This window comes from Lathyrus oleraceus, chromosome 4, assembly GCF_024323335.1.
Source record: "Lathyrus oleraceus cultivar Zhongwan6 chromosome 4, CAAS_Psat_ZW6_1.0, whole genome shotgun sequence".
NCBI classification, from domain to species: Eukaryota; Viridiplantae; Streptophyta; class Magnoliopsida; order Fabales; family Fabaceae; genus Lathyrus; species Lathyrus oleraceus.
The window spans coordinates 471,013,864-471,029,938 of NC_066582.1; the positions used below are offsets into that span (position 1 = coordinate 471,013,864).

Here is a 16,075-nt window from a genome sequence, read left to right on the forward strand (position 1 = left end):
TTCTAATCTATCAGGTAAACCATGATTATGTAACCCACATTTTACATCAATCTTCCAACCAGATCCATCTTTCGCCGGAGTCGACCTGATTTTAAATGGGCATCCACATTTCTTGGACGCACTTTGGGTACCACTATCACTAATCTTGTGTTTCCCACCTTTATCACAACCAAATATTATTTTGTTACTTCTCCCTCTCTTCCCCGTTTCAGTATCTGAACGACTGATAATAACAGTTACTTTATTATCGATTCCAACCTCTTTAATCCATCTGATAACCTCTTCTCGTGTATCAAATCTTTCCGTCGTCGTAAACGCATAAGTAGTATCTACACATATTTGGGGAAAATTTTCCATTTCTGCAAAATAAAAAAAAATAAAAAAATAAAAAAGCGAATCGGAACACTCCATGAAAGAGTTCTGGAACACATATAATACAAATCGGAACACTTCTCCAAAGAGTTCCGGTATGTATAAATTTGTTCACCGGAACTCTTTCAAGAAGTGTTCCGGTTTTGTAAATTTTTTCTGATTGAACCGGAACACTTTCCGGTTTGGGAAAAATACATAGTCTTTTTGCAGGAGTTCCGGTGCGAGGGGTGTGAAAGTGTAATTTCTGAAATTTTCAACTGAATGATAAAAATGAAATGGTAAATTGGTTAAAACCAATTAAAGGTAGAATGATAATTTTTAAAATTTTGTAGGGTATGATGCTAAGCGTAGGGTTACAAGTTAAAATTTTCCAAAGTACTCTATAGCTTGTACTACTACCGTTTTGAATTTGATATATTTTAGGCCCGTTTTGAAGTGATTATGTTGACGTCGTTTAACAGTTTCATTGTCGTTTCAATTTTCACCGAGATCTATCCTGCGTCATCCTCATTCATTCATCTCAAGAACCCTAACCTGCAAGCAATGTTACATACGCATGAAATCTTCCTAAACCAATGGTGGCACCCAAACGACACTTCCTCCCACTCATCACCCTCGCCGCATTCATCATCTTCTACACTTACCACAACACTTCTCTCTCATCTTCACTTACCGATCCAAACCCTAATTTCACCCTCCGAACCCCAATTCACAAAAACCCTAATTCCATTTCCCCCAATTTCACTTTCCTAATCAAACTCCTCGCATACAATAGACTCGAATCCGTCTCCCGCTGCCTCCGCTCCCTCGCCGATGCCAATTACCTCGGCGATCGCGTTCACCTACACGTCTTCATTGATCATTTTGCTGTTTTGAATGATGATGCTTCTGTTGATTTGAAGGTGACTGAATCGCATCGGATTTTGGAGTTTGTTGATGGGTTTGAGTGGAGATTTGGAGAAAAGGTTGTGCATTATAGAACTGGGAATGTGGGTTTGCAGGCGCAGTGGTTGGAGGCGTGGTGGCCTGGTTCGGATGATGAGTTTGCTTTTGTAGTGGAGGATGATTTGGAGGTTTCGCCACTTTACTATGAGTTTGTTAAGACGTTGATTGTGAATTTCTATTATAATGCTTCCAATTATAGCCCTTCCATTTTTGGTGCCACGTTGCAACGTGCAAGGTTTGTTCCAGGTACCATTTTTCTTTTATTTGCTTTGCGTAGACTTGTCATAATGGTCGGAGTTTTAACATTGTTATTGTGATTTATAGGTATAGTCAAAGTCTTTAGTTGTAGTGGCGATCAATGGTTGTTTATAGCTAATGGACATTAAATGTTGGATGAATTTGCTTAGTGAGTGTTTCATTGTGTAGCATTATGTGTTGTTTGTTGTCTGTGCTATTTATGAGAGAAATAGAAAAGAAATGGTTGTCGGGGATGCTTGTATTTATGAGTAAATTGGAGGTATATTGTAGGTTTAGCTTATTGCCCATTGTTTGCATGATATTTGAAGTTAATTACTTAGTCGTACTTGTCATGTTATTATTTGTCGATTCTGCAAATGATATCTGGGGAAAGGAAACTGCAAATACATACTGTTTCACAAGGGTTGATTATTATGATCCTCTGTTGTAGTGGCAGTGGTAGTTGGATCATGTGTTGATTGGTTTTTTGTAGGACCAGATCTTCGTATTTATGAGAAGCTGGTGTTTTATGCACAAAATATGGGGCTTTCTGTGTTAGTCTTCTTTGTTGTCATGGTTGTTGGACTTTCAAGTTAACTCAAAATCATACAAGTCTACGATTCTAAGAATCAAAATTAGAACTTGTTTAAAAGCTGTTTTTTGTGTAAAGTTAGGTACACTGGCATAGACTTGTTTTGATTTGCATAGATTCGTGAGTTAAGATGGTTGAATGAGGCTACATCGTAACGATTTTGTCCTATACTTAAATGACAATGGTTCAGTGTTTTTAAAAACCCATAACATAAAACATTTGATTATAAATGGTAAGACTTCGTAGTGCACTAAGCATTAACTACACGGTTGTAGCACTTGAATCCATAGATGCATCTAACACCTTAACAGGAACCCATATATGCAAAGGAACTAAATGACATTGTATATTTAGTCTCAACTCTATAGCTTCTAAGACAAACAAAGTTGCGAACTCAAAAACATGAAAAAATCTATTGTTGTTGCAACTTGCAAGCTTGCAATGAACCCAGTGACCAAAGAGATAAGTAGACCCAGCTCTAATGACCTGAAACATAGCTTTACATAGCTGAAATCCAGCTCCATCAAGGGGAACCCACCCAATTCCACCATTTTTCAGTCGTTATTAACTTTGAACCTTCTAATTTTGAACTTTTGTTATGTAACTTGTGTTTTCTTGTTTGCTAAGTTGTGAGTGTATCTTGTGGCACGTGAAACTGTCCATCAATTTTGAATAATGATGCTATGTTTGTGTATTCTGGTCTGGCTGCAAGTACAATGACACCACGTTGAATCCTTTTTTTTGTCATATGGTCAGGTCTGGTTGTTGAGCGTCAAAAGAAGCACCAAGTTTAACCCCCCTTTTTTGTGTTGTTCTTATGGATTTTTGTGTTATTGTTACCTTTGTAATTGTACTCTACTTCACTACTTAGTGAATTTATCTGCAGTTTTTTGATGTTGTGATTGGTTTCTGGTTGCAGGTAAACATGGCAATAAATTGCAGTTGGATGACCAGACACGACTTTTTTTATACCAGTTGGTTGGTACATGGGGACAAATTCTCTTTCCAAAGCCATGGAAAGAGTTCAGGTTGTGGTATGACAAAAACAAGGCAAAGGGAAATAAACCATTTCTTGAGGGGATGGTAATAAATACTTTTGAAGAAAAAAAGTTTTGTTCGTTCCTCTTAATTATTCAATTCTCAGGTATACATCAGCAGTTCAGTTCATTCCTAATTTTAGCTCTGAAAAATTGTACAGGTAACTACAGGGTGGTATAAGAAGATGGGAGAGAGAATATGGACACCTTGGTTCATCAAGTTTATTCAATCCCACGGTTACTTTAATATCTATGCAAATTTTTTGCACGAGAGAGCATTAAGTGTTTCTCACAGAGATGCTGGAGTAAACTATGGGAAAACTGCTGGACCTGATTCTCAGTTACTGAAGGAAAGATCTCTAGACTTCAATATTTTGGAAATGCAGCCTTTGAGTAGCTTAAAATGGTTTGACTTTTGTTTCAGAGAAGTACGTCCAGGAAGGTTTATGAGTAACTTCAAAGAACTTGAAGCTTTGCTTCACTCTCTGCCGAAACAAGATAGTATATTCTTAGTAAATCTTTTAGGGGTATCTGATGCTGTAGTAAGAAACTTACTATGCCACTTTGAGAGGCTAAATATAAGGAATTATATACTTATGGGCCCTCCATCTGATTCCTTATTTGATCTGGGAAGAAGGGGACATCCTGTAATCAATGTAGACCAATTTGTAAGTAGTATTGGAACAAATAAATTAACTTCACAAGGCTCAAGTTTTGAGACCGTCAAGGGTGTTGTGGCAAAGGCTCATGTAATTAAAAAGTTGATCGAACACAAGTATAACACATGGGTTTTGGATGGGAGCATGCTTCTCACTTCCGACATATTGCTCGAGTCTAGAGATCCCAAAGATGACTTCTGTGTTGCAAACAACTTGGAACTCTTTTATGCTAAAAGCTCATCATCTAGTGAGAAAATCTGGACTAACAACTTTGTATCGAAAGTTGTAGCCATGGCAGACTCTTTGGGGAAAAAAGACTCGTCAACCCAAGGTAGCCCGCGATTTGTGCATATTGTATCAAAATTATTGGAACATAATGGTGCAAGTATTAGAAGAGTTGATGAGACTTCTTTTGGCATGAAGATCGAGTCAGGTGGTGTTAGTAAATCTTCTCTAGGGGGTAAAAAGTTGGTATATTGGTCAACTGAGATGGAGCCAGATTCGATTCAGAAGCGGCTTGAAGAGTTGAATTTGTGGAGTGTAGACAGTGATTTATCCTGCACTGCTGTGGTTTGTCACAAGTCATAGCTTTTTAGCTTACATATTCTTTATGTATTATTATTTGTAACACATTAAGTTTTCAATGTAAGGCTTAAGATGGAGTGGAATTAAACAGTGAGTTGAATTTTGTGATGATGACTGAAATATTTGTTTATTTAGTAATCTTTCACCACAATTTATGTCCTATATTTTGTGAGAATCACTTTAAAATGAGTTGTTTAGGGCCTTTTCTTATAGATAAAAAATGTTTTTTAATGATTTTATGAGAACTTTCTTTAAAATAGTGGAAATTATTTAAAATATTTTTTTTATAAATTAAAAGATTTTGATATCTAGTAACTTAAATACTCATTATCACTTATGACATGTGGCGAGACTTCTGTGTACTCAAGTAAGCAAAACTGCCCAAATTATTAAACTAATAATTATTTAATATTAAATAATTTAGTTAAATATATTAAATAATTTAGTTAAGTATTTAATATTAGTTGACCATGTAAAATTAAATCGATGTATATCCTATTTTTCATCAACTATTACTAATTATTAATAATTGAAAAGAAAAATAATATTTTATTAATTTGATTTGCATCTTTGGTATTTATCTGTTTTTATTTTTTTAGTTCTGTTTACGGTATTTGTATTTATTGAGTGTTTTATTGTATTTGTTTTTATTAAATATGGTCCATTCTGATGTTTTTCTCAATCATGTTGTGTCTCTGGATGTCAAAGATGTTGTTGCAACTTTGAAATGTAAAAAACTCAAAAAAAATCTAAAATATCAAGCAAATGTGCAATATTCGATAGCAAACTAACAAGGTGTTGAGGAGGGATAAATCTGAAATGCAACAATTCTTGAAATCGTTCGATGATAATAATTATGTGTCTAGGTACCAAACGTGCAAGGATGAAGTATTGTTAGAGATATATTTTGGACTCATCCTGATTCCATCAAGTTGTTCAACACGTTTTCTATTGTGCTTATCATTGATTCAACATATAAGACCAACAAGTACAAATTTTCATTATTGGAGATGGTTGGTGTTACCTCTATTGAGAAGACCTGTTCGGTTGGATTTGCATTTCTAGAAAGTGAAAAATAGGAGAATGTTACTTAGGCGTGTCGGGAAATGTTGAAGGACAAAAAAAAAAGATGCCTAAAGTGATTGTTACCGACCACAATACCGTTTTGATAAATTCGGCTGCAAATGTATTTCCTACTTCTTATGCATTGTTTTGTATGTATCACACGACAAAGAATGTGAGAAGTCGAGATAATCACGCGGTAGGGACGAAACATATAAAGGTCGAAGATGAAAAAATGGTGAAGGCGGATGTGGTAGTGGAAAAATTAATGGATGCATGAAATGTTATACTAAATTCTTTCACTAAAGAGTTATATGTCAATTCCGTTGTAAATTTAAGAAAAGTCTGCGAGAAATATTCAGATTTGTTGAAATATGTTGAAAGAACAATTGAGGAAATTTGCTTATCCATAAACCACTGACTTGAAACCACCTTCTCAACCGATAAAAACAAAAGGTGGTTTTAAAATTTACTGCACTTAAATCACAATTTTATTAATTATTCTGATACGATCCATTAATTAATTTTAAATTTTCAATTTAATTTTTTAACTAAATTATCGTTATTTTAACTTTTATAATCACGTCATGTCATTTCTTCGCAACTTAACATTTTCTCTCGATATTTAATATAAGTGATTAATTTGATTAATGAAACACGAAACTATTACATAAAATTTATTACAAAATTTACTATAGTAAAATAAAATCATAAATTAATTCAATCTACTATAGAATATAACTTTAACTAAAATAATTTTCCTTTTATGAAAACAAAATGAAAATCCCACACAGAAATTAGGGATTTGACACTACTGAAAAAGACGAAACAACAACACGCATGGAAGGCGAAGCTCCATCAATGGAGAATCCCAAAATCTCAGCGTATTATCAGACTAGGTTAGCACACTTCGGCGTCGTCAGCACCGAGTGGCTAGCTCAGGCTCAGTCCGCAACAAAACCTATCCCATCATCATCAACCGACGCATACACTGATAAAGATGCCAATTTCTCTGTAATCGATGAATTCAATCGGTGGCGGAATCATCCCGATTTGGCCGAGGCTGTCGCCGCAATTCGTGCCCTCGCTGCCGTTATCAGCTCTAGTAAAGCTTCCACTATGATGCAACTCGAAATCGAACTCAAAAACGCCTCTGATACCCTCAAAGTATGCATTTTTATTTCCTTTATTCCTGTAGATTTTTGTTTTTTTTTTTTAATTTAATTTCATGCTGAAACCATTTTAATCACCCAACAAGCTTTTCAGGATATTTTATAAAAACATTAGTTTAACCATATCTTCATATTAGCACATGTGTGATAAACTCTTTAGTCGGTTAAATGTATGGTAAATGAGATATGAAAAATAAATAATATTAATGTTGAAAAATGGGAAGTGGTAGTTTTTATTTATTTTATGTATTTGAGTTATTGAGTTTTGGGATGAATTTGCTAAGATGAATGTGGGTTTAATTGAACGTTTACATTGACAGGCATGGGATACAACCTCTATCTCATTGACAGCGGCGTCTGATTTGTTTATGAGATACGTTACAAGGACATCAGCTTTGGAATTTGAAGACTTCAATTCTGCTAAAGCTCGCTTGATTGAGCGGGCTGACAAGTTTGGGGAAATATCCTACAAGGTTTGTCTGTGTGTGGTTGGTTGTGCTGTTAGCAAAAGTTTTCTTATTCCTGTTGGTGCGATTGGTTATTTGTTTGTTTTGTTTTTGCAGGCTCGCAAGGTTATTGGAATGCTTAGTCAAGATTTTATCTTTGATGGCTGTACTATTTTGGTTCATGGTTTTTCTAGGGTTGTCTTTGAAGTTCTTAAACTGGCTGCGCATAATAAGAAACGCTTTCGGGTCTTCTGCACAGGTTTTTTTCTCTCTAAACTCTTGAGTATATGTTTGCATATTAGGATATGATATGTCCCAATAAACTGGCTGCGCATAATAAGAAACGCTTTCAGGTCTTCTGCATATTAGGGGAGGGGGGAGGGGAGAGAAATCCCTCGCCTTAACCTAGTTTGGGAGACCAGGGGAGTGTTTTTGAAGGGAAAGGAGACATATGACTAATATTATGTTTCCATTGTATTATAAAAAGAGGGAAAGGATTTGAAAAACTACCATGATATATGATCATATAACAATTCAATTGCACTTCATTCTTTTTTTGAAACATTTTTTAGCTTGTTAACTTAGAAAAGAAAAATAAGTCCTCCTCTCCCTTCCAAAATCCCCCTCCCAAACAGACTCTATATATGACATTGTATCAAGATGTAGGATCAAGCTTATTAATGGAGATGTCTTTCGTTTTGAGCTCCCACTGACTTCCTAACGTTAGTTTCAAACCAAAAGTCAAGATCTTTTCATGCAGTCATCTTAATTTCATGGTAATTGACCTTTTGACCGGGTAGTAATATAAGAATATTCTTTCCAATGGTAGAAGCATTGTGGAGGACAATTGAGGCTATATTTCTTGATTCTATTATCCTGTTAATTTGATCATGCAATAAGTCTTCTCTCATTTATTTCCTTAACGTCAGAGTTTCCCCTCTATGGGGAATTTGTCTCTTCATTCATTGTTTTCTGTTTACAATATGGGTTTTAGATGAAAGAAGAAGAAATATGATAGTGTAATATGGTAAACACTATTCCATTATTATAGGGATACAAGACTTCTAGTCCTAAATAAACAAATAAACAAAATTAGGGGACCAATCACGATAAATATTAAGTAACACAGAAACTGATCTTAGGAGATATTCTAAGATGAGAAACACACCTTACAAGATAAACTTAGATACTCTAACATACTATCAAGATATTATAAGATAGTTTCTTATATTCTAACATTATCTTTGTTACTAGTTTGTGATTCAAACTTTGCAACTGTTTTACCTAACTTTGCAGAGGGGAGACCAGATCGAACAGGTTTAAGGCTGTCCAATGAGCTGGCCAAGCTTGATGTTCCTGTGAAACTTGTGATAGACTCTGCAGTGGCTTATACCATGGATGATGTGGACATGGTATTTGTCGGGGCAGATGGAGTTGTTGAAAGTGGTGGTATAATTAATATGATGGGAACATATCAAATTGCGTTGGTTGCAAAGAGTATGAATAAACCAGTTTATGTGGCTGCTGAAAGCTACAAGGTGCATTTGACTATTTACTACTTATAATTATCAATCTAATATTTTAGTTGTTGCTTCCTCTGTTCTTAAATATAGAACCTTGTTAACTAAATCACGAGAATTAAGGAAGTTGAAAAATGAAAGGTGTCCTAGAAAAAGGAACAATGGAAAATCTAGGGTCTTATATTAGGAACAAAGAGAGTACTTTAGAATGGCTGCATTATATGCGAATTGGTTTTGTATAATTACATGTTTTGTATGTGTTACTCTGCAGTTTGCTCGTCATTACCCTCTCGACCAAAAGGATTTGGCACCCGCCCTACGACCAGTTGATTTTGGTGTACCTATTCCATCCAAGGTTGAGGTCGAATGCTCTGCCCGGGATTATACTCCTCCTCAGTATTTGACTTTGCTTTTCACAGATTTAGGCGTTCTTACTCCATCAGTTGTTAGCGATGAACTCATCCAGCTATACTTATAATCATCCTCATATGGTTCTCTTCTGATTTTTATAATGTTGGCCTCAGATAAAGATAGTTTCTCTTATGAAACCGCTTTGTAATACAAGTATGTGCATTGACAACTTCAGTATCACTGGGGAGAGTTTCTATTGCATTTGTTAGGTCTAGTTTCTAAGAAATGCAAGGGCTGCAAGTTCAACCTAATATTTGCTAGTCATTATTACCATGCATCCAATTTTGGTTATTTGCTTTTCCATGTAATCATAAGAGAGAATTCTGTTCAAGATACTGTTAGACACTAAATGTGAATTCTTCTTCCAGACGCCGTTCAAATTGTTGTTTATGTAGGACTGACCCTTTCCGCCAGATGGTTTACCATGCATACAGCTCTCACTACAGACTACAATTGTTGTTGTTCATATTTTAGTGTATCTGCCTATCATTTCATATCTTGTAGATTTTCCTTGAGGACATTGAATTGCTTTTTTTTTTTTATGCAACACTCTACTTGAGTTGAATGTGTATGTGCTTCATGAATTCAAAACTTATTCTTATGAAAGTTGATGTTGGGGATCTTATTTACTCATAAGAAAAGTAAAGAGCAACATCTTACATATAAAAACACCTTTTTGAGGTGATACAGTAGGGTTTAGGGTACAGGTAAATTGTTTCACTGGTTTTGTGATTTTTTGGGAAGAAACATATTTCTGAGGTCTGCAGCATCAACCTCTCCAAAGTGATTCTCTGGAATCCAGTTTCCAGTCTTAGGATCTTTCATCCAAAAGATTGTTCCATCTTTATTGCCCACTGAAGTTGATTCATTCCCCACATTTGCCTTCACCACTTCCACATTGGTCTTTGCCACTTGCATCCTTATACTTTTTGCTACAACTGCATAGGATTGCTTTCTGCATCATTGTTCCAAAATTTAATAAACAAATAAAGGGGAAATAAATTGAAAGCAAATAATCACATGAAGGGCATGCAAGTAGGCATGGTAACTAGGGGTGGAAATAGGGTAGGTGCCTATGACTTAGTCAACTCAGGTCAGGCTAACCTTTTTTTTGAATAGAAATGGTTTAAGTTTTTTTTAATAAATCTATTTAGTAAAAAAATTAGGTCTTGGATCATTAAAAAAAACTTTTAAGCCTATCAGATTGATCTATTTAAATAAATATGATAATTTTTTTTATTATGATAATTTTTTTTATTATCATTATTATGTTATCTTTTGTATTTTGAATTAAAATATATAAATAAAATTTATTTTGGAGAACTTATGAAAATAAGATGAAAATATCTTATGAATAATGTTATAAGTTGTTTTCAAAAGTTCTCTTAAACAAATAGTTTTACAAAATTTATGCTAATAGATAAGTTAAAATAAGTTAATGCAAATAAATTTAGTTTCATTGGGGTGTGTTTGTTTCAAGGTTTTAAAAAATATTTCTGGGAATATTGTCATGGGAATGCAACATTCCCATGTTTGATTCAATTTTTTAAAAATTATTCCAAGGTATATTTTATTCCCAGGAACTTTATTTTCACATGATTCTTTTATTTTTATTCCAAGGTTTAAAGGGTGGGAATCCAACATTCCCATAAGAATAAAATTCAACTAACTACAACTCCCCACTACTACTCACATTTATTTATTTATTTTATTTTTTATAATTTTTAAATTAAATAAATATTATAAACATTCCTAAAAAATTTAGTTTTTACCAAACACTTGGATAGGAATATTATTCCAAGTAATAATAATGATGGGAATAAGATTCCAAGGAATGTTACTTCTAAATTTGAAACAAACACACCCTTGGTCTTTTAGTTTATTAGTCTATTTAAATATTATTTGAATTGCTTATTTATATATGTTTAAAATAAATAGACTTTTATGTATGCTAACAGACTAATCAGATATTTATTTAAAAATGTCATATTCGAGTCTAAAAATAAGCCTATAGCATACTGCAGGTTAGGCTTAGGCTCATTTTTTTTAAAAGACAAACTTAAACTTTACAAATTTAACTTGACCCGGTCTATTTTCGCCCCTAATGACAATGAGACCGCGATAGTCTATTTCGTATTCAAACTTAAATCCCATTTGAATACTTATTCGTCGTTCCGTGGATAAATAATTTAACTTGAAACATGTCACACCAAACAAGTTCGAGTATCCCACCCCGTCTCATCCTCACATTTGAATCAATTTTTTAATTTAAAATAGTTTTTTTTTTCAAATTAATAATTTGTCTCAAACTCTAACAAATATTAAAAATAATAAATTAAACAATTATGTAAATTTTATAATATATATTTTAAATATTTTAAATAATAAACTACAAACAAAAATATCATGTAGTAAAAGAAATTAATATTATAAATTATAAAAATAAAATATTTTAAATTATCAATGAAGTGTGATTGGGATGAATACTAATATCCTCATTATCCACTCCATACTTATCTTTTAAAATCGAAAAAAAATTCAATTCAAATTTAAATTCAATCAAAATGAATTTGTCTCGTTAAATTTAGAGCGGATTCGTGCAGTATCAGCAGGTACGTGTTTTGTTGCCAAGTCTATATGCAAAAACAAAACAAAAACTAAGGAGAATATATATGTTTCTAACCTGAGATAGTGAAGATGATTGGCAGCAATATTAGACATTATGAAAAAACAAATGCTAAAAGTAGAAAACGAAGAGTAAGTTATGGAGAAGAGTTTGTAAGAAAGAGTTTATATATAAACATTTTGTGAATGAAAGTTTGGTCACGTTAAGATTATGGCATATCTCAAGCATTATTGAGCATTTAATTTTGTCCACAGTCACAAAATTGTGTATGTGAAGATTATTGTTAGGGGAATGAGATACTTCATTTAAATAAAATAAAATAAAAAACTTCATGTATCTTATTAGGAAATCTTAATAAAAATATTTTTAGATATCTTGTAGAATCAGGAGATGAGAGATTCTAAGCCAACTTGAATGGATTACAGGCATTATAAAGCCATATAGATACTGATTCTAATTTGTGGTTATCAGCACAACAGTTCCTTGTAAGGAAAGTTATCTCAAGAATACCAAACTTTTAGGTACTCATTATTAAATCAAAGTTGAATCATATCTGAAAACAGTAAGTTGAAAGCACAAATTCTATCTATTAGAATAAATTAATTAATAAACCTTCATAATAAATACATAATTAACTTTATTGCTAATTCATTTACTAAAATATGTATCAATTTCAAATATAGTTGATATTATTTTTATACCAAAAAAATATTTAATATTTATTTTGTATTATTGTAAAAACAAATAGATTTTAAGAAATTCATACTGGAGTCGCAGTGGCGAAGTCTGGTGGTCGGGGCTCGGGTTCGATGGAGCTTTTGCGGATGGTGAGTTAGCGGTGGAAGTTGGTCGATGGCAAGGCACGACTGGGCAAAGGTTTGGGTCGGCCTGCAGCGGTTTGAGTTTTTAGTCACCCTGTCTACTTTTCTCATTTCGTATATTTTGAGCTTCTTCGTTTTGGTTCGTGGATCCGTTTGTTGATGAGTTGAGTTTCTGCGCTTGTTATGAATTTGATAAATATGCATCTCTTGCATTTTTCTCTTCACAACCTTTAGAACGTTAGAGCTGAAGACAAATATGACAAGGGTTTGAGAATCATAGTGGTAATATTAGAGAGTCAAGGATAAGTTCTTAAGAATGTGTTCTTGAAATTTTTGAAATCCAGATATTTAATGGGGATCGAGAAACACTTCTAAACACATTGGCCTTGTGGGATACATATATAGAAAATTGGAGAGATTGAGAGACATTTGGGTATAAAATAAGGTTTGTTCTTGGGAATTTGCGTGACTATTTTATTTAACTCACTTGTAATCTTTTGTAACAACTCTTGGAAGTATAGTGAATAAGAGGGGTTGCTCTCTCCACCATAAAGATCGTTTGATCGAACTGGATAAACAAGTTATTATATTTCTTGTCTTATATCTTCTTCTTCCAAGTTATTTTTTATCGAACTTGTGTTGTATTATTTCATAGAGAGTTATTTTTATTGAAGACTATTTATTGGGTTGTCGTTGTTATTTATCCTTACACATCAAATTTCTTGATGTGATTGAACCTTTCAGCTTCACGACAAGTTACGACCAACATGGGACAAATATGTGTTGTTTACAAGTGACCACCACAAGTTCTAAATGGGAGACCGAGAGGTTTTTTAAGACAACAATTGTGTGTTGTGGAAAGTGAAGATGAAAACAATCTTAACTCAAGATAAATGTATTGAAGTATTGAATGGTGATGTATTGATGGTTGCACGCCTAACAAAAGAAGAGAATGCCAAGGTGGTGGATAACGCACAAAGTGTCATTATCTTTTTTTTTAAGTGTACCTTAAAACCTTAAATAATGAAGAGAAAGAAAATATATTTCGAGATTGCAAAAAAGTAATAAAAGCAGTCATAATGTTGTTAGAAGGCGTCAGACCCACAGATAGGCGGTCCGTTAAATATGGGCACCAACGGCGGGACACAACCTTCGAAAATAAAAAATCGACGACAATTTGGTTGGGCGATGTCCATGATAATTCACAAAGGTTCGCATTTTTTATCATCTTATCCAATTTCCTCGATTCGTGTATTTTGGGCTTCTTCGTTTCTATTCGTGGATCCATTCGTTAATGAGTATATTTTTGGGCTTGTTATAGATTTGTTAGATTTCAGCAATTATAAATATATATCTCTTGTATTGTTGTTATCACAACCTTTAAAAAAATTAAGTTGAAGACAGAGAGAATGATTTTGAAATCCTAGTGGTAATCTTAGAGAGGTAAGGGTAATTTTTAAGAGCGTGTTTTAGAAATTTGAGAAATCCTTTGAGATATTTAAGGGAAATTGAGAATCACTTCTAAACACTTTGACTTTGTGTGAATTATATATAGAGAGAGTTGGAGAGATTGAAAAACACTTAGGTAGAATATAGGGTTTGTTCTTGGAAACTTCAGTGGTTGTTTTCTTGTAACTCATTTGTACTCTTTTGTAACAACTCTTCGAAGTATAATGAATCTGACAGTTGTTATCTTTCCCATAGTTGATCGTTTGATTGAATTGGATAAACAAATTATTGTGTTTATCATCTTTATTTATCTTTTTCTGTCAAATTAAATTGGTATCTTATTGCACAAAAAGCTAATTTTTTATGAAGACCATTTATTTTGATTGACATCGTTCTTTGTCTCCAAAATATTTTTTTTGGTGTGATTGAACTCTTAATAATTTTACCGAAATGCTTTTAATTATTCTATAAATTTCTCAACACGTTCCTCGGAGATAAAGTTCTAAGGGAAGTCGTCAGGGAGAAGATTGTGGCTTCGATGTGGACAAAACTTGAATAGTTACATATGATCAAGTCTTTGGATTTTATGTTACATCTGAAACTACAACTCTATTCATTCTGAATGGCAGGAAACAAATCCATAGTGGAGCAGCTAATCGAATTTCATAAAATTATTGATGATTTTGAGAATATTGAGATGAAGATTGATGATAAGTATGATGTTTTACTTTTGTTGAGCTCATTACCCAGATCATTTGACCATTTTAAGGATGTCATTATTTTTTGTAATGAATGTACTATTACTTTTGATGAAATCTAGACGACTGTGAGATCCAAAGAATTTTCAAAGGTGAAATGTTTGAAGTTTGACGATAATGATGAAGGCCTGAGTATCTCAAGAGGAGTAAATGAGCGTAGATGGATGTCTAAATCAAAGAGGTTTGACAAGTCAAAAGTAAAATGCTTCACTTGTTAGAAAATCGACCACTTCATGAGGAACTATCTTTGGAAGAGGGGCAATGATGATTTTGTTCAAATTACAGTTGCCTTCAATGATGATAGTTAAGAGAGTATTGGTGCATTTATGGTGTCGGGTTTTGATACTGAAGAGTTTTAAGTCATGGACTAAGGTTGTTCTTATCACATGTGTCCAAGAAAAGAAGATTTTGAGACTTTGAGTTGAAGCAATGTAGGATAGTTCTCCTTGGTGACAATAAAGTTTGCAAGGTCCATGGTATTGGTACGGTCAAACTTTAAATGTCCGATGACAGTGAGTTTCTTCTTCATAATGTGAGGTTTGTGCCAGAGCTCAAGAGAATTTTTTTTATCCATAAGCATTTTTGGTGATTTAGACTATTGAACTAGAGTTGAACATCAGGTGTTACATATTTTTTATGTTGAAATAATCATAACTAAAGGGTCTAAAATATATGGTATATATATTTTAGAAGGTTTCAATATTATTGTGCTCATCATTATTAGAAGTAATTCATATTTATTAGTTGTACTATTTTCTTAGCCCCTAAGTTTGTTAGAGGGTATTTTAGTATTTTATCCTATTCTAGTAACCCTAGTTTTAGCTTATAAATAGGATGGCAATCATTGTAACTTTTATCATGTTTTGTAGCCGTCATTCTCTTAATAGAATATTTCCGTTCATCATTCATTCTACCTTTGCACCAACAATTGGTATCTAGAGCTCCGGTTCGGATTCATTGGGAAACACGGGAAACACAAGTGAACGTGAGGTCTTGTGTGTTTGATTTTGATTCTTAGATTCGTGTTGAATCTTGAACAAAATCTAATCAGAATTTTAATTCTGTGGGTTGGGAAACACTGTGTGAGAAATCTGAGTGTACTGTGCAAGGTAGAAAGATGAACGGAAACGGCAACATGAACACCAAACTTCCAGTATTTGACGGTAAAAACTGGAATCGTTGGATGATCCAAATGCGTGTACTGTTCGGTGCTCAAGATGTTCTAGATCTTGTCACTGATGGTTATGTTCCGGTAGTAGCAGATGCGACGGATGAACAGAAAAACGCGCAGAAGGAAGTAAGGAAGAAGGATCAGAAAGCATTGTTCTTCATTCATCAATGTGTTGATGTAAATGTGTTTGAGAAGATTGCAGATTCAACGAC

At 33.5% G+C, this 16,075-nt stretch overlaps 3 protein-coding genes across 3 annotated transcripts; 2 read left to right on the forward strand and 1 right to left on the reverse strand.

Annotated features, from left to right (window-relative positions):
* Positions 1-813: 813 nt before the first annotated feature.
* On the forward strand, positions 814-4,589 carry LOC127076204 (uncharacterized). Its single transcript, XM_051017789.1, has 3 exons — positions 814-1,563; positions 3,066-3,229; positions 3,345-4,589. The coding sequence occupies exons 1-3, from the start codon at positions 948-950 to the stop codon at positions 4,428-4,430; spliced, it is 1,866 nt and encodes a 621-aa protein (XP_050873746.1). The 5' UTR covers positions 814-947; the 3' UTR covers positions 4,431-4,589.
* Positions 4,590-6,233: 1,644 nt separating this feature from the next.
* LOC127076205 (uncharacterized) lies at positions 6,234-9,407 on the forward strand. The gene is made up of 5 exons (XM_051017790.1): positions 6,234-6,656; positions 6,982-7,134; positions 7,225-7,366; positions 8,404-8,645; positions 8,899-9,407. The coding sequence occupies exons 1-5, from the start codon at positions 6,330-6,332 to the stop codon at positions 9,103-9,105; spliced, it is 1,071 nt and encodes a 356-aa protein (XP_050873747.1). The 5' UTR covers positions 6,234-6,329; the 3' UTR covers positions 9,106-9,407.
* A 223-nt stretch (positions 9,408-9,630) lies between these two features.
* On the reverse strand, positions 9,631-11,890 carry LOC127076207 (late embryogenesis abundant protein Lea5-A). The gene is made up of 2 exons (XM_051017792.1): positions 11,722-11,890; positions 9,631-9,993 (listed from the first exon to the last, which is right to left on the reverse strand). Exons 1-2 carry the CDS (start codon positions 11,757-11,759, stop codon positions 9,756-9,758), a joined length of 276 nt encoding a protein of 91 aa, XP_050873749.1. The 5' UTR covers positions 11,760-11,890; the 3' UTR covers positions 9,631-9,755.
* Positions 11,891-16,075: the final 4,185 nt, after the last annotated feature.

What these genes read in the sequence shown, in the direction of transcription:
- LOC127076205 (XM_051017790.1), top strand. Translation starts at nt 6,330, where the DNA reads ATGGAAGGCGAAGCTCCATCAATGGAGAATCCCAAAATCTCAGCGTAT. An exon ending in CTTTCGGGTCTTCTGCACAG is followed by an intron (nt 7,367 to 8,403) that starts GTTTTTTTCTCT and finishes CTAACTTTGCAG; the next exon opens with AGGGGAGACCAGATCGAACA. An exon ending in TGGCTGCTGAAAGCTACAAG is followed by an intron (nt 8,646 to 8,898) that starts GTGCATTTGACT and finishes GTTACTCTGCAG; the next exon opens with TTTGCTCGTCATTACCCTCT.
- LOC127076207 (XM_051017792.1), bottom strand. Translation starts at nt 11,759, where the DNA reads ATGTCTAATATTGCTGCCAATCATCTTCACTATCTCAG. An exon ending in AATCATCTTCACTATCTCAG is followed by an intron (nt 9,994 to 11,721) that starts GTTAGAAACATA and finishes ACAATGATGCAG; the next exon opens with AAAGCAATCCTATGCAGTTG.
- LOC127076204 (XM_051017789.1), top strand. Translation starts at nt 948, where the DNA reads ATGGTGGCACCCAAACGACACTTCCTCCCACTCATCACCCTCGCCGCA. An exon ending in ACGTGCAAGGTTTGTTCCAG is followed by an intron (nt 1,564 to 3,065) that starts GTACCATTTTTC and finishes TTCTGGTTGCAG; the next exon opens with GTAAACATGGCAATAAATTG. An exon ending in AACCATTTCTTGAGGGGATG is followed by an intron (nt 3,230 to 3,344) that starts GTAATAAATACT and finishes AAAATTGTACAG; the next exon opens with GTAACTACAGGGTGGTATAA.